Raw genomic sequence first — 19678 nt, forward strand, 5'->3', positions numbered from 1 at the left:
ACTGGAAGTCAAGGCAAGCTGCTCAGATACAGACACTCACAGTGGAGATACCCATGTTTAACCTCATAAGCCCCATCTTAGCCTCTCTGTACCACTAAACAGATGAGACAGATCCCTCTGGAAGAAATCCATCCCATCCTGAGGATGACATCTGACATTCCAGGGTCAACTGCCCAGAGATCAAACCTATGACCTATGTTGACCACAGAGCATGCCAAAACTATAAACCTTTTAATGGCTACAAGGAGTCAAGATCAATCCCTCTCTACAAACATCATTTAGGAGATCCATGGTAAGGAAGTCAAACCCTCCTTCTCCACAGTTACGTACACAAATGTATATATCTATGTACAGTCTGCATACAAGTGGTATCAGCACAACTTCTACCCAAGACACCAGAACAATCCATTAAATAAACTATGTGCATCCATTTAGTGGACTGGGAAAACTGATGTAACAGAGAGAAAAGAAGAAGTACAAAAATGTTGCCTTAAAGCAAACAAGTATTGAATTACATACTACACAGACTGGGAAAGAAAGACACAGATACACTCCAAGACCACACTGTAAAAGCCAAGTATTTAAGTAAGGATGCAAGAGTCATATTTAGCCCCATAAGTTAAACTGTCCTGGTTACTAACTGTTGTGTGGTGGTTGTGTTCATACAGATATGACAGAGCTCTGGAATGTGGCTTCACTTAATGCCTGTGACAGGAAACAAGTTTATTTGAGCATTTCTTTCCTTTTAGGTGGATTTTTTTTTTTTTTAATTTACTTTTCAGGTCTGTGTCTAAGGGTTTCATACCTATTTTCTGCAATTATGCTGCATTTAACCTCAGTGGCTGTTCTGAAATGCCCTGCTTTCTTTAGTTGGTTTCAATGTCACAGGTTGATTCCTGGTAGAGCTTTGCTTGGTAAAGTCACTACGACTCAGCCAAGCATTCTGTCACCATCCCAAAGTTTTGCCCTCTAGCTGTACACTGTATTTCTTTTCTATTTCTTCATGGATTCTTATGAGAACAATGTGCTTTTACAAACTGTTTCTTCTCAAAGTCCTTGTGAGGCCACGTCCCTAGAAGGCAACCCTTTTCTGATCACTTCTATGCTTTCATACAGGAAGGAATAACTGATTGACCAGGCTTAGCTTCAGAGCTTAGCCTTATCCTAGGCTAAAGACACAAACAACAGCCCTGTAGAAGAGCTGCCTCGAATATTATGCATCTCCCATCACCCTGCCCATACACCATCCCACTGTTCACATCCCACTTATGGGTTATTCTTTTTCACGAGGCCACCCCTGCAGGCTGCATGGGGTGTTAAGCTGTGAACATTTTCTCTAGCAGCACAAGTCAAAGAGAAACCCGGTGCTTACTCCTGGGGGCTTAAAAATACACAGCATTGTTCTATCAGTACCCAGCACCTCAAAAGCGTGCAATAACAGCTCTGTCTGCTTGGGAGTGAGCAGGCACAGGTAGGTCTAGAGAGAAGCCCTAACCACCAGGCATTACCATGCAGACTGATAAATGTTCTTAATGAGGAGGACAGCTCATTACAACACTGATGAATCAGTGTTTGCTGACAAAAGACCCTTTTCTCAAGGAATTCCCCATCAGCCCTAGGTGTGCTGTAAGTGATTCAGGCTCTCATTAGCCCTAATTAGATAATTGTTCAAATGATTTGTCTATTATTCATGGAGCCTCTACCACTGAGCACAAGCCTGTCAACTGATAGATGCTCTCTGCAAAGAAATGGTGTTTTTCCAGGGTAATGCCCCTGCAGCGATCACTGTGCCCATCAGGATCTTCTTTAGTTGTTGAAGCCCCTCAGGCCTCTCTTTTGTAAAGCCCCAAGATTCACCACTGTGGCAGTGTAGCTGATTTCGGCATCCTCATATCTCTTTTTTGCACTAGGTATTTCCCAAAAAATTTGGTAATTCTTCAGCCATTCTCCAGTCATGTCCCATGTTGCTTTCCCATCTGAGGGGGATGAGTGTACTCCCTTCAAGCAGAGATATAGTTCTCCTCCAATCCAGCGGGAGAAAGCAAACAGGAATCATAAGAAGAGACTGTAATCTTTTTCTTAGCCTCAGAGCTTTAATGCCCTTCTTGATGTAGATTACAGGCCTGTTGCAGATGGCTCAGTGATTTAAAAGCACCAGCCTGGGACTCCAGATCCCGATCCCATAAACTTCAAGGTTAAACTTAGCAGAATCTCTCAGGCTGGAGTTTCTTTTGCCTGAAAATTGCTCTTCACAAGGCTCCCTTTGCAGCCTGTGGAAAGAGAGAAACATCCTTTATTTCACATTTCAAGTTGATATGTAAGAAAAGTGACGTGAATCACTCATTGATGATACTAGCCTCTCTCTGTATTGACTGCAAAGTGTTCTTACATGAGTACTTTGCACTTAAAGCCTAAGGGTTAAATTCTGTGAGCAAGGACAAGAATTTTACAGATATACAGGTCCCACATTTCTATTTCAGAAGGAATTGAGCAGCGCAGCCTTTTAAAAGCAGGCTTTAGAAGCTCTGCAGTGATGTTTCTTCTTTGTAAAAGCCAACAGTAATTTCTCATGGTGAGGCTTGAAATGAGAGTGATCTTTTCAAGCACTGTGAAGACATAAAACCAGCCATTCTGTATTTATTCTCCCTGCTGGTAGCAGCTGTATTCTGGTGGTAGCCACTGTGCACAACAAAGGGGCCACTAACTTTACTGATGTGTCCCTGGGATGTGAGGATCCTAAGAGATGCTCCTGTCTACTTCATGTGGATTCAGCACAGCTATCTGAGGCCTGCTCATAGAACCATAGAATAGTTACAGCTAGAAAGGACCTTAAGATCATCCAGTTACAACCCCCTTGCCATGGGCAGGGACACCTCACACTAGACCATGTCACCCAAGTCTCTGTCCAACCTGGCCTTGAACACTGCCAGGGATGGGGCAGCCACAGTTTCTCTGAGCAATCTGTGCCAGCGCCTCACCACCCTCACAGGGAAGAACTTCTTCCTTATATCTAACCTGAACTTCCCCTGTTTCAGTTTGAGCCCATCACTGGTTGTCCTATCAATACAGTCCCTTGAAACTCTTTGGAGAAGTCTTCTGGAAGGGACAGGAGCAAACAAACAAAATGTGCATCATTAAGCAGCTATCTCTGATACTAACCCCCCTCACTAAATAAGCTCTGGAGGCAACGCAACCTCTGTGTCAGCCAGGTGCTAGGCTGGCGTGCTCTGGAATCTCTTCTTTGCTTGTGCTGTTGATGTGTCCCTCCTAGAAAATACTGGATTTTTGGAACACAATGTTGAGCGGTCAATGGGAAGAACAGGAACTTTCAGAGGGTAGTTCTGAGCTAAGACTTCCATCTGAAGGTGGCCAGAGCTACACTGACTACCAGGAAGCCCAGAGTAACAATACATCTTACACAGCTTATGGGGTAGATCCATACTCAAATACCTGGTTTTCCAGCAGAAGCTGGCCTCTTCTTACTTCAGAGAAAAATCCCACTACCTGACCACTGAGAATTTCCCCATCCTAGAGGACACATGGGAGGAAAAAAGGGACTTCTGTTCAGTGTACCTAAACCAGCCATAAGGAACTAGAGTCACTAAAGCTGCCTTGAACTCAAACCAGGGGTTGGACTTAGCTTCTAGCCAGAAACAGATGACAGATAGCAAAAGAAGAGGCACAACTCACACACACACACCCTTCTTTTTTTGTTCCTTGCTTGTTCCTGCACTGAGTGCAGCAACCTGGAAGCCTCCTTTCTAAGCCCCATGACACACTCACGAGCAAGGTTTTGGGGGTGCCTAGTCCTTGCACAATCACATTGTCTGCTTTAGACCATGCAATACCTTCTATAACCCTCCTTCCTCTTAGGATTAAGCAAGCTTGGGTTTAGGTTTTACAGTTCTACTTAACAACATCACTCTTCAGTGTGTCCAGCTGCAGGCTGACGCTGCTACGCCAAGGTCATCTCAAAGACTCTTGCTGCGGTAGGGGCAAGCTGCCAGCAGAGAGAGCCCAAGCACTAGGCAAGCGCTGTGCAATGTATTTGCAGGGCTGCACTCAGCGTTGTGCTGCCTGGGGTGAAAGGAAAATATCCTTTGCTGCTCAGGGACCTTGTTATTAGGGCTTTCACAGCCACGTGTATTTTTACCATCCTCCTGTCAGTGTTCCTTTCTGCAAAACAGCCTTCCCACCAGCCAGGCATCCCTTCCCACCCTGTCCTGCTGCTGTTACAGGCTCTAACACCGAGAAGCAGCCTCTTTGAGCTGCCAAAAAGCAAGCTCCCACCATATTCCACCATAAGGTGGTGCCCGTATTCCACGAAACGCCAGACAAGCCCTTCACAACACACTCTACTTTTGGGCAACACCCAGAAACGCAGTCACACTTCCCTAAAATCCTTGGAGCAAAGCAGCAGAGCTGCTGATGCCAGACTCCCTCAGAGAGCAGGGTGACATTATTGCAGGTGTACCCACAGTGTAGCTCACCAGCATGCAGTGTAGTGTGTTTTCTCTTAAGGGTTTGTATCTTAACGGACAGGGCCCTGCAATTGCAATTGGGAGGTTAATAAACCCATACTTCTGCTGGATATTCACCTACTAACTAAAGAACACAGCACTAAGCCAAGGTGCTTATCTTTGTCTAAAGTCACATGTGAATGCTGATCTTATGTGAGTTTGCTGAGACTGTCTATGAAAAGCAGATGTGGAATGATGAGCATGGTAAAGCCAAAGATTTGCTGTGCTATATGAAGGCACCAGCTCAAAATGTCAAAGGGATACAGCTTCAGCCTCTCCTCTAGTATTTTCTTGTCTCCTGCTGTCTGCTACTGTACCGGCAATCTACATTGCTTCCCTCCAGCTCTCTGCTAGCCAAACATCAGCAGGATCTCCCCTCAGTAGCTGCCAACACCAGTTATCCTTGGCTAAGCAGCACTGGTCAGTCTGTAGGTACCACTCAGTTGGTAAATGCTATATCTCCCATCCAATTAGCAGCTTGTCACAGCCTGCATCAGGAGCTGGAGTGAGAATGGGGGCTGCAGGGCACCTATGCCACATTCTTCTTAACCCTGAAGCTCTGTGTCACAGCTCCATGGCAACAATGGGTTATTGCTTGGTCCTCATCCACAAGAAGACACAACACTGTCCTGGGCAGCAGCACACACCACCCTCAACAGTAGTTCAGACAGGTTCCTTCTCCATGAAAAAAACCTTTAAATAACTTTGAAAACTATATCACTGTGGGGCTCTAAAGTACAGCAGAGAGTTGCCAAAAGGTTTTTCTAACGCGTGAGCTTTGTGATTTACAGTTACCTCTTAACACCACCCAACAGAGATGGAACTTGGTGAGATTGTTGTAGCAGAACATCCCGGTGAGAAACAGCGTTACACGGAGCAGAAGTCAAACACCAAGGACCTGCTGGGGAGAAGCGGAAATTGGCTCTACCAAGTTTTTGGGTATCTCACAGGAGAAATGAAGGAGTGTGGAGAGTGGATGAAAAGTAAGTACAGGGATGTGACTGGGGTTCTCTGGCTAGGAAGATCTGGCTGGTAACAGCTAGTTGCTGGAGCACCAGATGAGGGGCTGCTTCATCCCCCTGAGGCAAAGCAGAGTCAGCATGGTCTGACCTCACTGCAAACTTTTGGCCTTTTAACCCAAATCATTTAATGGGAAGAGAATCTCACTGCATCCTCTAAGCCATTACCATGTCTGCATGCATAATTCAGCATAGGCAAAAGATGTCTTTTACATTTTATCGGTTCTCTGTCATTAGTATCACATTCCTTATAGCAGTGCCTGGAATCACACATCAGGACTGGGGATATAGTCTTGTTTGTAAGTGCTTTGGATCAGCAGCTGTGTCCTTGTACCAAGTGTGGGCTGAAGATGGGGATGTGCCTGTGGATTGTGTGTGTAAAGGCTCTTGTATTATCAGCCTTGGGGGAGCAATAAGCACTGTGGGTGTTACAATGCTATTAAAATACAAAGCAAGTACTGATCCCAAAGGTTTACTGGCCAGACAGGAACAACACATGAGCAGATGGTCCGCGTTACCCAGGATTATTAGGAATGCGGGGCTTTGAGAGACTATGTCAGTCTGTGGGTCCTCTGTCAAGGCTGGATTTGTTAGCGGTACAACTCCAGCAATGGGAGAGAAATAAGAGACAGCCACATACAGACAAGCTGTGCAGTGGCTGTCGTTGCTGGAGGAGGTGGGCTAAGATGCCTCAAGACTCTTCAGGAGCTCATCAGGCTGGCAGTGTGATCCCCAGCCACATGGAAGCATCTCCAACTGCTTTTCTTTTCTCCAGTGGTCCACGCTTTGTAGAAAAGCTTTTCCTACTCAATGACCTGAAAACCTCAGGCCCTCTGGTTCTGTTTGAATGTTTACAGTAAATACTTGTTTCTAAAACCAGCCACATTGCTGATATATTTCATAGCTAAACAAAAAATATTAGTGAAAATTATTTTACACAATCCTGATCATTTTTATCTAAGGAACTCATTCCTCCCCAGTTGGCTTTCCAACAGCACACAGCCTGAGGGATGCTTGTGAAGCTATCCCTCAACTTGCTCTCCAGCCTCTTGGGAAGGCTCTTCCAGGGATGCTGAAGAGATGCTGAATGATACCCTGCCCTTCAGAGATCCTCAATTTAAGCCACCCTCATCATAAAGCAAAACTTAAGCCTTGACTGTAAATACAAGACAAGGAAATAGAATAGAAAGGAGAGGGGGAGAGGGAAGACTTTAGGAATAATCATCGCCCAGATTCAAAAAGTAGTCTGGCACTTTATGCTGTGTCTAATTAACAATCTAAATTACTAGAATTAATTTAAAATATTTAAGATGTAAGCTGCATATATACACATTGCATTAACATTTTGTACATGCAAGCAGCTCCTCTTTCTTGTGCATTCTCTATAACGCAAAGCAGCACAAAAATGGTTACACCTTTCCCAGGGGCAGGCCAGAAAAAGACCTCAACTCAATTTGCACTACAAGAGCCAGCAGCAACAGTTATTCCAGTGCTACAAGACCCTTCTCTGCCCACAAATGTCATTAGGAGCACTGTACATAAATGCCTTCAGACAGGCTGCCCTCAGCCCATACGTATCCTTTCTCCCCCTGCACTCACATGAGGTACCCAAGCTTGGTGCCCATTTGCTCTGACTGTGTTCAATAGTATTGTCTAAAGATCAATAGCTTTTTTCCATTTTGAAACATCTCTTTACCCTGATTACAGTCCAAGCTATAACAACTAATCCCTTAATTTAGGTTCTTTGGTTACATTTTAGACACGTCTGATGGTTTGACCTGATCTCCTATATACAGTATACCTCTATTTTCTGGGTTGCTGACTTTCCCTGAAACACCAAATTGTTTCCTTTCAATATTTCCCTATCTATGTACAAACTAGTTTCAGTCTGTGCCTAAGTCCGTCTCTGGGCTTGAATTATACACCAAAAAGTGCCTATCTCCTCATTAAACTTATAGCAGTATATTTAGTGATCTACCATGCAAGTAAGACTACTCTTTCACCACCGCAAATAAGCCACTCTTTTATCAACCCTCCATAAACTTTATAGCAGTGCCCAGTCCTTCCTTATTAAATTTTTAAGTGCTAGGTGCAAAATATGCTCAGACAGAAATAAATCAGAGACCATTTTTACAGTCCTGTTGGTACGTCACCTCCGTTCTGTGGCCACAAAGTGACGGTAGAGATGTGCTTTGGTAAAATAGTGCTTTGTCATCAGTGTCTTTATTTGACCTCCAGATAAGCCCCTGATGGTTCAGCTGGTGGACTGGATCTTGCGAGGGACCTCTCAGGTGATGTTTGTCAACAACCCTCTCAGTGGGCTGATCATTTTAGTGGGGCTTTTCATCCAGAGACCTTGGTGGATGCTCACAGGCTGTACTGGAACAACTGTGTCGACTCTGACTGCACTGGTCCTCAGTCAGGACAGGTAGGTGGTACCTCATGTAAGGTACTTGATAAAAATTGATCATTATGGTATCAGAAACCCACTGATGTGTCATAATCCCACACTTGAGTACACTAGAGACAGCAGACTGGCTTTCTTATAGAAGCAGTTATGTAAGGACAGAGCTGTGGTGTAGGAAGAGCTGGCCTGTCCCCATAACTGGCTGCCTTTGTGAGAGTTATCTCTTTCTGATAACTACTGTCACAACCATGTATCACATGGAACCCCCTAGACCATCATCACTGAACAGTTTCCAAGCTCTTCTCCTCCACACAGCAGGGCACTGCAATATGGCACTAACCTTACTGCTTTTTTGTCCCTCCCCAACAGCCCTTTCACTGGGAGCAGGATACTTACAAACTGCTTTTCAGTGGGTCCCTGTGATGGGCCACACATGACTGCACAGCTTGTGACCTTGCAAACATTTCTTTTCATCACAGATCAGCCATTGCAGCTGGACTGCATGGCTACAATGGGATCTTGGTGGGACTGCTCATGGCTGTCTTCTCTGACAAAGGAGATTACTACTGGTGGCTTCTTCCTCCTGTGACAGTTATATCAATGGCCTGGTAAGTGCCACTTCTCCTCCTAAGGACAGTTCTCAGGGAATGAGGAGTCTTGCTATGTACAGCTTAAACACATCGGAAGTCCCCTACATCAGCATCTCCAGTCATGGTGGCATTAGAAAGAGGCATTCACTGATACAAATTGTGTTGGCAGGAGGTTGAGTGCACAGTCAGCAGTGATTAAAGCACACAGACAGAGCAGGTCCGCAAATAGCTCTGATCACCACAATTTGTGGGTGGATGTCATAGTGTCCAACATCACAACAGTTCTTCCTCATCCAGAAGCTGAACCAATCCAGTGCTCTCCCTTGGGCTGAATACAATATTCCCCCTCTTAGATATGCAATCAGACATGAGCAAAAATTCGTTCCTCCAAGTAACTCATAATGCCAGAAAAAGTCCTTTCAGGATTTAATTTACCATTTTTAAATATGGACCCTAACAGCACTGCAGAATCTATTTAACAGCCTTAACTAAGATTATTTCAAGAGATGTATTTTAATCATGGTCAGCAATAAGATGCAAGTCATTATTGCATTTCACTGCTCTAAGATCAAATTTTGTTCATATTTTATGTCTGTTAAGTCACTCCCAGCAAAGGTCATTTTATAACAACCTCTCAAGACCCAGGACGTGTTGCAAAAATGTTTAGTTTGTCTTGCCTGCCAGAATTCCTTCAGGCTTCTTGTTCAAACTTTCCTTCATTCTTTAAGTTCACAAGACCCAAGCTGAAAGAATTTAAAATTGGACATTTCAGTGATTTTTTTCAATATATGCTTTGGATTTCAGCTTTACAAATCAGCAATTCCTTAACTGTTTCTTTTTATTCCGAGAAGATTTATAACTGGCAGAAGCTTTGTATTTCAGCACAAAAATTAGGATGCACTGTTTACACTGAAGTGCTAAGTTGTTTGTTTTTTTTCTTTTCCTACATGTAAGAACAAGGAAATCTGTAAACTGCTCAAATTTTCACAAAAGAATAGGTTTCATCCGAGATTATACAGGAAGAGCAAGGCATTTCCTCTACTGATAGTATCTACACAATAGGACACAAAATGTTGCTTTTGAAATGCCAAATAGTTTGGGTGGGTTTTTTTATTAGAACCAGCTTAATGGACATGAATGTCCTTCTAGGACTCAAATGCAGTGTCTTAAATAATTCATATCTTTAAATTGGATTTTTATAAACTGGGTGATGTTTGCTGCTACTTGGAGTTTGACCATAAGAGCTATTCAGCTCATCTGCATCAGAAAATCTTAGCTGGAAGCTACAAAACACAGGCCATTTCCATCAAGGACAGGACCTGGCCATTCACTTGCTTTCACAAGCTTTTCAGGCTCCTTAAAAAACAGTTGTTATCTTGCCAATATGCTCCCACAGAGTCATTAATGCAGGACATGTACTTCTAGCAGAAATAAGGCCATTTGGACTGACTTATTTCCACTTGAAATGCAGATCTGGTCAAGTTTAAATTCCAGGCTCTACAGCCAAGAACATTTGGAAGAGTCATGGTATCTCAAAGTTTTCATGGTTTTTAGCACTCAGTATCTAAATGTTTTGAGGGTGACCCCGAACACTGTACATGCTGGAAAATACTGTGTCACGTTTCTTAAGAACTAAGCAGTTTTCAGAAAATACTATATGATTTTAAGTGGTGCCTGGGCAGCACACAGTAACATCAGTCTCACTGACATAAGCATCAATCAAGGCATTCCCAAAATTTTCTATTCTGTTTCTTGTTAGATTTTTTTACTGAATAGGAAGCCAAACTTCCAAAATACTGTACTGGATGCATTTCTTCACTGACATCTTGAGCTGCACACTAACCACAGGTCCTGAGGGGAGGGCGTAGAGTTTGTACCGTCCATGAATAGATGTGATAGTTGTTGCAAAAAGATGTACAGCATTCTATGGCTAATTGCTTGATGCATACTAATACGATGTTTCTAAAAGAAATGGCTTTGGTTTGCATTTACCAGGACTTATGGCTAAAGAGGTAGGCTGTTTCAGCGCTATGTTAGTGAGCAAGTTATACTTCTGTATCTTCTCCTGTTGTCAGTCCAATCCTGTCCAGTGCTTTGGGATCCATCTTCAGTAAATGGGACCTTCCTGTTTTCACTCTGCCCTTCAATATTGCGGTGACTTTGTACTTGGCAGCCACAGGACACTACAACCCCTTCTTCCCTACAACCCTCATCAAGCCTGTAGCATCAGTGCCCAACATCACCTGGTCTGCAATCAATGTGCCATTGGTAAGCTTCACTCCAACACGGTTATAGTATTTCATCAAAAGGTGGTGGCATTCAGCTCTGGATAACAATTTCACATGGGTCAGAATGGCTATGTGCAGCCACTAATAATTCACAGAAATACATTACCCAGTTTAGTGCATAGAGGACTGTCCCATAAAAGCCCCAGGGATTGTCCTGGCTGATCCAGCAGAAACTATGCTGGAAGCCAAGGAACAGAGATCCTGAGCCTCTCACTCCACCTAAAGCTGGACTGTCCCAAAACAAGCCTCAAAAGCTGTCATTACTGAAGCACATCTGGATGTTCACTCCCACTGTCCAGATGTGGTTAAAACAACATCAGCGAGGCAGTCAGTGGCAATATGAAAAGACAGAAGGAAAATCAGGATCTCAAAGGGACAGGATTCTTTTATACCCAGACCCCTCAGGTCTAGTTCTAGTTCTGGAGGATCACCTTTCCAAAGCAGCATAAGGGTAACTGATAATGCTTCTTATTATATATAATAAACTCATGTCAACTAGGTCCACCATAGCATTACTTCCTGGGAAGGTTACTGTTTTTGTCCCTCATTAAAGTCAGCCAAAACCCACTATCACCACATCTACCATGTTACCATCCCAAAGGAAATATAAGTCCATCTTGGACTGATAAGTGAACTAACTCTGGTTTGAAGGGCATGAGTGCCCACAATCACTCAGCAGCCCATTTCAGAGCCAGGGGCCTTACCTTGCCTTGCCTTGCCTTACCTTCCTGTCCCTTCCCATCCAGTCCCTTCCCTTACCGTCCCTTCCTGTCCCTTGCCTTACCTTGCCTTCTCTCCTCTCCCTTACTCTCCCATCCCCCCCTCCCTTCCCCTCTTCTCCCTGTCCCTTCCCTTCCTTCATTTACTTTTCAGTCAATAGCTTGATCAAAATAACTGCTGTGTCCTGCACAGAGATAGATACAATAACATGCCCTTTTCTACTGACTGCTGCAGCTCTTACAATCCATCCCAGTTGGCATCGGTCAAGTGTATGGTTGTGACAACCCCTGGACTGGAGGCATTTTCCTTGTTGCTTTACTCATCTCCTCCCCACTTATTTGTTTACATGCTGCAATTGGATCAACAGTGGGGATGTTTGCAGGTAAGAAAATTTACCAGAGTAATTTTTGTACCCAAGGTATCTTCACCCAAGCCATTATATGACTTTTTCCAGACTTTACAGTTGCATGGGCTTGGATGCACTTGGGACAGCAGTCTCATTTTTGAAACCGTCTTTAAATACAGAAGGTCTTACTGAGGTCACACCACATGATGAAGGCAAGAACAGATTTTCTTTAATCTTTGAATTTGCTTTTAGATTTGTAACTCAGGCAGGTGGCTGGTTAATTCCACCTTGCTTAACCCTCCTGCCATCAGATGTTGTGAATCCCATGGAGATGTTGATAAAGAAACCTAGAGAAGTAGTTTGAGAACTGATCTCTTGCCGTCACAAATGTTTTAAAGCAGATGTCTGCCTCAGAGCTGATCAGTCTATTAAAAGAAAGCCACTTTTCTACAATGTAGTTCATTCCATCTTGCTGCAGGTTTGTAAAAATAGCTAAATGAATGCCACTGAAAATGGCCTGTCTCCCACTAACCAGGGAAACAATCTAAAGAGAGATGAAATTAGGCAAGATTAATGACACTTATGTGACTAATTGTAAGAAAAAAATATAATGGAATAAGTGTAGTCGGAGACAACAACCTTGGAAAAGTCACAGTCATCCAACTGTAAGTTCTCTGTGCTCTGAAGCACATTGTACAAAATGGGAGCTGCCTTATGTTTGTGTTTTTAAACAAAACTCTCCACAATTTGTATAGTTAAGATCATTTGGGAAGTTTTGTAAAGGTCTGACATTTCATCTAGAAGAGAAAGGTTGCGGAAAGTGTCTGAGGATAAGCATAGTGATAGAACAGGAGACAAATGAGAGCCATATAGCAGGAAACATACTAATCTTCAGAGTAACATAAAGGTATCATGTGCACTACATATTGTGCTCTCTGCAATTCTTGAAGCCTATGAAAAATCCTGCAGAAGTACCTGTGAGGTCAGATTTGGAGCAGACCCTCAGCTCCCATCCCAGTGGAGGATTTCCACAGCACTGATGTAGTGACAATGCCACCTCTAGCAAAGATCACTGGGAAGAGATTGAAAACTCTGCTCATCCCCACAAAAGAAAGACACTCAGCTGTGCCTCTGATATTCAAGGTCAGGTTTGAGGTTTAAACAGTACAGAAAGCACAGATTTCTGAAGAAGGACAGCCAAGTGGGAAGGTCCTTTTGCACTCTGGCTGGATTCTCCACCTGGGGGAACTAAATACAACACACTCAGTGCATATGCAGAAAGTTTTGCCTGAAAGAAACCTTTGAGACTAGGCCAAATTCCAACCCAAGGGACATTACAATGCTGTGAGAGCTGGAGTACCTCTGCTCTGGAGACAGGCTGAGAGAGCTGGGCTGGTTCAGCAGGGAGAAGAGAATGCTCCTTAAGGGGAGACCTTAGAGCAGCTCCAGTGCCTAAAGCAGCTACAAGAAACCTGGAGAGGGGCTTTGGACAAGGGCCTGTAGGGACAGGAAAAGGGGAATGGCTTTAACCTGCCAGAGGGGAGATTGAGATGAGTTCTCAGGCAGAAGCTCTTCCCTGTGATGGTGCTGAGGTGTTGGCACAGGTTGCCCTGAGAAGCTGTGGCTGCCACATCCCTGCCAGTGTTCAAGGCCAGGCTGAACAGGACTTGGAGCAACCTGCTGTAGTGAAAGGTGTCCCTGCCCATGGCAGGCGGCTGGAAGTGGATGAGCTTTAAGGTCCCTTCAACCCAAACCATTCCATGATTATATAAGTCTGTGAGTATCAGAGCTCTAAAATAACAATCTTCATTTGATTCCATGCTTTTTCTGCATGTGCATGTTATATGAGTGTGAGTAGTTATATTTGTTTAGATGTCACAGAGAAGAGATGACAGATTCCCAGCAAGTGACGGGTCCTCCTGCAGATATCTCTCATACCTGACCTCACAGCCTTGCCTTTTGTCTTGCAGCTCTGAGCATTGCATCACCATTTGACAGCATCTACCTTGGCTTACACAATTACAACTGTGCACTCGCCTGCATTGCAATTGGGGGCATGTTCTATGCCCTGACCTGGCAGACTCATTTGCTGTCACTTGCCTGTGGTATGTATCTTGTACATAAAGATAAGACATAAATTTATGCAGCCAGACAGACTATGAGTAATGGAAGTTTAAAGTCAACTATCACTGCTGCAATACTAGGTACTATGCAAGAGCTATTTCTGTGATGGCATCAGCTTGGGTGTGCAAGCTAAAAGTGCAGAGAGAAGGGCTTTTAGGCCCTCATAGCATACAGAAATTCTAGAAAGAGTGGAAGCACTGTTATGTGAAAGGCAAAAAAGAAATTAAAGATAAAAGAAATGCCATCATCACCTGCTCTCAACAAAACCATCTTCTTCATCTGCCCATCTCTACAGAGCACATAGGATCAAATGTAGTCCATAGAGCCAGGTGCAGCACTGAGGCATATGAACTAGTTGATGAATTCTAACTTTAGCCATCACATCAGGTATTTGGGAGGATATTTTACTGTGCATTTGTACCATATTACTATTTCTCATTACTTCAGAGAGATGAACAGTATTTTCCTCACCTGAGTTGTCTGGGTTTCTTTTCTCAGCATTATTTAGTGCGTACTCTGGAGCAGCTCTTGCTAATGCCTTATCTGTGGTAAGTTTGAGGGAGGTGTTTTGGGCTCTTTTCTTTGTTTGTTTTAATGGTTTTCTGACTTGTTATGATATAATATTAAGGAAATGCCCCAGAATGCTCAATGCCAGTTTTGACAGCATTGACATGAGAATGCTACAGACAGTGTCAGGTCTTGTACAAATTCTGTGTCAGTTGAATGGTGCATTTCAGACTCTAAAGCTCTTATTAAGATTTTGAAGACCCTTGGAGCCTATTATCCACAGTTGGATTGTGCATGTCTATGTGAATTCCAGCAGCAGTGTATAGTTTGAGATGCCGTACTTAGCTGCAAGCAGTATTTTTGGAGACATTTCAATGGTCTAAATTTTTATTTGCTTCTTCCAAGGTCTTTCTCCCATCCTACCCATAGATATTGTGTAAGTTTGATCTGGATATGAGAACTAAAATGAGGGGGGACTGAGCAGACCTGGATAGATCAAGAAGTAGGTGAAGCAGATGCCAAGATTTGTTTCTTAAGATCTGAGAGATTAAAGCAAAACCATATTTTAATAAAACTGATTTAGTAACTTAAAGGAAAAGTCAGAACTAGAAGCTTCATATATTAAATGTATTCATCTGGCATACACCCAGCACCATGTAGGTCCCTTCAGATGGGTTGCTTTGTTCATCATACTTGCTTTTTAGATGCAGCATTAAAAAAAGACATCTACTTTTTCTCCTTGTGATCTTGTTTTTGGCAGACCCCAAGTCAGGTCAAGAGATGGGGTCACAAATCAGGACTGAGGGTTAGATGCAATGCCAGTAACACATGGGCATTGGTGATGGGGAATATGTGTGAATGGTACTCAGTACATGACGTTTTACATGACAAGGGAGGGTAGGGTTTGGCTGATTTATTAGAGAATATAGATGTTTACGAGTAAGCTGGATGTCTTGGCTTTCATTACAGCCAGTGAATCTCTGGAGCCTGCTTCAGCTGCTTCAATATTGGTACCAAGTGCCATTTAGCACCAACAGCTGCATCCCCAAAAGGACTGAAGTTTCCAATGTGGGATGTTTTATGTAGTCCCATCCATTTCAGATAAACTGAATACCTCTGGTGAGCTGATGTTTGGTAGCAGAGGAGCTTCCCAGACCTCCAGTGACCACAGGAACCAAGCTCACATGTACTCCTGCCATGGAGCCACCCAACCTGGGCATCCTCCTCTGGATCCAAATGGAGGATCATATATGGAAGGGTTCAGGAGGACATGTCCTATGTCACACTGTCCCCAGGGAAAGCACAGGTTCTCTCTGCTTCCCAAATTCAAGAATTTAGCAGCAGATGGAAGTAAGCAAAGGGAACAGGCAAACTGAGGTACCAAAATGCACCTATATGTCTGTCCTTTCCCCTCAGGTTGGGCTGCCTCTCTGCACGTGGCCTTTTTGCTTCTCCGCACTCCTCTTTTTGCTGATAAGCTCAGACAACCCAGCCATCTACAGAATCCCCCTCTGCAAAGTCACCTACCCAGAAGCCAACCGGATCTACTACCTGAGAATGAAGAGAAGAGCCTCAGAGAGCAAGAGAGAAGAGCAGAAACGAAAGGAGCAGAAACCCTCCAACAACTCAAAAATAAATACAGGAGGGACTCCCCTGTGTACTCCCAAAATCCACCACTCTTACTGATTTCAGATATACACAACTGCATAGTTTTGTGGTAGCTTTTCAAATGCTAGCCAGGCATACCACAGCCACAAACAGCATCTTTGGCTGCAGTCTGCAGGCTGGGGATTCAGCATCCCACAGCCTAGAGGAAACACAATTTACCCCTGAGCTAAGCTTTCCCAAATGCACTCTTGTAACATAATAATAGCTGCCTTATCAATCCACATGCTGTTAACTTGAAAGTCACTTCTTATCAATAATAATTAGAAGGATAGGTAGAAGAACATTAAAACCAACAAGAGGCTGTATTTAATTTCATATATGTAATTTAACAAAATAAATATGCTGAGAAAGCATTGGTATCTAATAATAATAAATAATGTAAGAACTATGTCAAGAGCTACCCTTCAAATTAAGAACATGCACCTTTGAAAGTGGAATAAACAGACTGATCTCTTCCTTTCTCATGTCCCATAAATGTCTAACCCTTTTAATCCCTCTTAACAGCTACAACATACACAGATAAATATTCTTACAGAATGAGTACTATTTTTGGTGCCATCTCCTGGCTCCTTGTTGAGTGCCAAGAAAATGAAGGTATAAATATATATGTTTTAATCAGATTAGGAAAGTGACTAGCTTGCACTGATCAAACATTTTTCTTTGTATAAATTTCTGCCTTACAAATAGAAGTTCTCTTTCCTGCTGAATACAGGATAGCAGGTCTAAATCCCTACATGCATACAGAGGGATATAGGAAAACTCAGTGTAAAGAATGAGATTAGCATTTACTGCTGGTGGCAGTTACTCAGCTCTTTCTCTTCCCTTCCTAGGGAAGCAGTTCCCTTGCATTAAAAAATGAGCAGCAAATAAGTTGAAAGGTCCCCTTGATGTCTCTTAGGTGGCAGACTGGGATCATCACATGGTTCGTCAGTGTCTCACCTGTCCCAGAGAAACATACTGAGGCATCATCAGTTAGTAATGGGAAACTGAGGAAGTCGAAGGAGGTGACCCTGCCCCTCTCTTGTGAGACCTCACTTGGAGTATTGTGTCTGGTGTCCTCAACATAAAAAGGATGTGGAACTGTTGGAGCAAATCCAGAGAAGGGTCACAAGGATGATCAGGGGACTGAAGCACCTCCTGTATGAAGATAGGTTGAGAAAGTTGGGGCTGTTCAGCCTGGAGAAGAGAAGGCTATGTGGACACCTCATAGCAGCCTTCCAGTATCTGAAGGGGGCCTATAGGGATGCTGGGGATGGACTCTTCATTAGAGACTGCAGTGATAGGACAAAGGGTAATGGGTTCAGACTTAAATAGGGGAAGTTTAGATTGGATATAAGGAGTTAATTCTTTCCTGTGAGTGTGGTGAGGCACTGCAATGGGTTGCCCAAGGAAGCTGTGAATGCTCCATCCCTGGCAGTGTTCAAGGTCAGGTTGGACAGAGCCTTGGGTGACATGGTTTAGTGTGAGGTGTCCCTGCCCATAGCAGGGGAGTTGGACCTAGATGATTTTAAGGTCCTTTCCAACCCTAACTATTCTATCATTCTTGCCAATGTTCTTTCCAGGCATTAGTTCCTAACAGGCATAACGTGTGAGAGGCCTAACTCGCTTGAGGCTCCTAACAGGCATAACATGAGGCCACTTTATGCCTCCCCCAAGCCCTTACAACAGGGAAGGGCCAATTGCCCTGCAGAGGATTTTTCTTGGAAACGTTTCCCAAAACCTCTGGAAAACAAGCTTGACAGAGAACCTTCCTCTTTTTGAAGTCATTTCACATGATCACTTTAAAATCACAGATCCAAAGGACTCGAAGACTTAAAATCTAAGGAGACTACGCAAACTTTCAGACCCAATGCTTTCCTTTCTGCGTTTGATGTAGGGCAGTTTTGCAGATTCATATGACGTTAGAACCCAGGTCTAACGCATCACTTGGGACTTTCAAAAAAGGTGGGCCTGGGCTCCTCATGGGATTGGTTTGCACTTTCATAACCAAAAGACCAGCAGCACCAGCAGCTGACAGTCCCCTAGTGATCCTGAGAAAACTCCAGGAACAAACTGTCCAGCAGAGTTTCAAGTTGACAAGCAGGTATTCTTTATTGCAGCACCGAGATACATGGGGTATAGCTCCTCCTAACGTGTATCACCGTATTGCTACACAGGCCATCCTTATATAGTCACGGGGCATACCTACAGATTCATGAGGCTACACATGAATTACATAGTTTTCCAGAAATTTTCCTGCATGCATACAAAAATGTGATGGAGGTCTTTGAGCGTTGTTTACATCTCCCAACAACCTTCATAACTTCTGGCAGTCTTTGAAGCACCAGGTTAATTAACATTACAGACATAGCAATTATCCTGTCCTTCTACTTATCAGTTTAACTGTGCCCATCCTGGACATCTGCTAGTCCAGGATATTCTCCATCCCCAGGTCCTGTTTCTCTATTCTGCTTTTCTTACACTTTTTGTACTAAGGTCCTAAGGACCTAAAACTATGTCAACTACCTTCAAGCATGGCAGTTATTTTCCATTACAAAGCCATCAAACTTAACATTACTTAGAACTGATTACATTTTGTGCTTTTGTGCCTCCTTGTCTCAAATCCCCTCTTTTTCTGTCCTTTTGCAAATTCTTTTGCAACATTTTATATACTACCATTACCATCTAGAGTCTTTTTGAAATAATTTCCTGTTTCTACTTGATTCTTGGTTTCATTTCTTTTCCAATTTTCATAATTTATCATAGATCATTTACAATACCAGAAGGAACTTTGTATCATACCACAAGTAATATTGAAACAAATAATATTCCTGCAACCAGTTGCCTTAACCAGGAGAGACTAGGTAACCACGAAGTTAACTTTTCCCATATTTCTTCAAACTCCCAGGGGGTATCATCCTTGGCCATTTCGTGAAATATTTTAGTTTGTTTCCAAATTTCCTCCAGATCTGTTCCAATTCTGCCAGTTTGATCTATGTAGGAACAGCAGCTTTCATTGATTATGGAACAAGCGCCTCCTTGTGAAGCCAATAACATGTCTAGACCCATTCTGTTTTGTAATACCACCTTACATAGAATAGTTATCTCTTCTTGTTCTGCTTCGAATCAACGGTTTTCCTTTCTATTTCCTCTATGGTTGCTGAGATATTTACAATTGCCTTCTCTAATTCACTTACTCCCAAAGACGGAATTAGCCATCTCACAAAACTGTGAAATGCGGTGTTCCATTCAGCAATAGGGTTAAACCCTCACTTAATCAGTTTAGCAAAACTTCTAACCCAGGTTCCAGAAGGATATATGTCAATAATAGCAATATTGGGTATCACAGCACCTGAAGTGCATGCATCCTTCCAGTTGGGGGTAGGGTCTTATAAGCATTTTCTCCACATAACCAATACCATCCTTTCCCTTCAGGAACAGGCCACCACTGAACCATGATACCATCTATGTTAATAGTGTGACTGCAATTTGAATAGTGACTTACACCTG

The 19678-nt window shown here is 43.3% G+C and overlaps 1 protein-coding gene across 2 annotated transcripts in view; it reads left to right on the plus strand.

Annotated features, from left to right (window-relative positions):
- The window catches only part of LOC130593436 (urea transporter 2-like), a 346378-nt gene extending 329732 nt beyond the window's left edge, over positions 1-16646 (plus strand). For both annotated transcript variants that reach the window (XM_057398584.1, XM_057398585.1), the window contains 8 exons: positions 5312-5503; positions 7778-7967; positions 8426-8554; positions 10612-10804; positions 11779-11926; positions 13861-13995; positions 14513-14562; positions 15938-16646. In XM_057398584.1, coding sequence (XP_057254567.1) covers positions 5338-5503; positions 7778-7967; positions 8426-8554; positions 10612-10804; positions 11779-11926; positions 13861-13995; positions 14513-14562; positions 15938-16207 — 1281 coding nt within the window. In that variant the 5' untranslated portion in view covers positions 5312-5337 and the 3' untranslated portion in view covers positions 16208-16646. The remainder of the gene's footprint in view (positions 1-5311; positions 5504-7777; positions 7968-8425; positions 8555-10611; positions 10805-11778; positions 11927-13860; positions 13996-14512; positions 14563-15937) is intronic.
- Positions 16647-19678: the final 3032 nt, after the last annotated feature.

Source organism: Pezoporus wallicus, unplaced genomic scaffold (genome assembly GCF_028554395.1).
Source record: "Pezoporus wallicus isolate ANWC-B61680 ecotype Strahan unplaced genomic scaffold, APGP_CSIRO_Pwel_v1 contig_8473, whole genome shotgun sequence".
Taxonomy (NCBI): Eukaryota; Metazoa; Chordata; class Aves; order Psittaciformes; family Psittacidae; genus Pezoporus; species Pezoporus wallicus.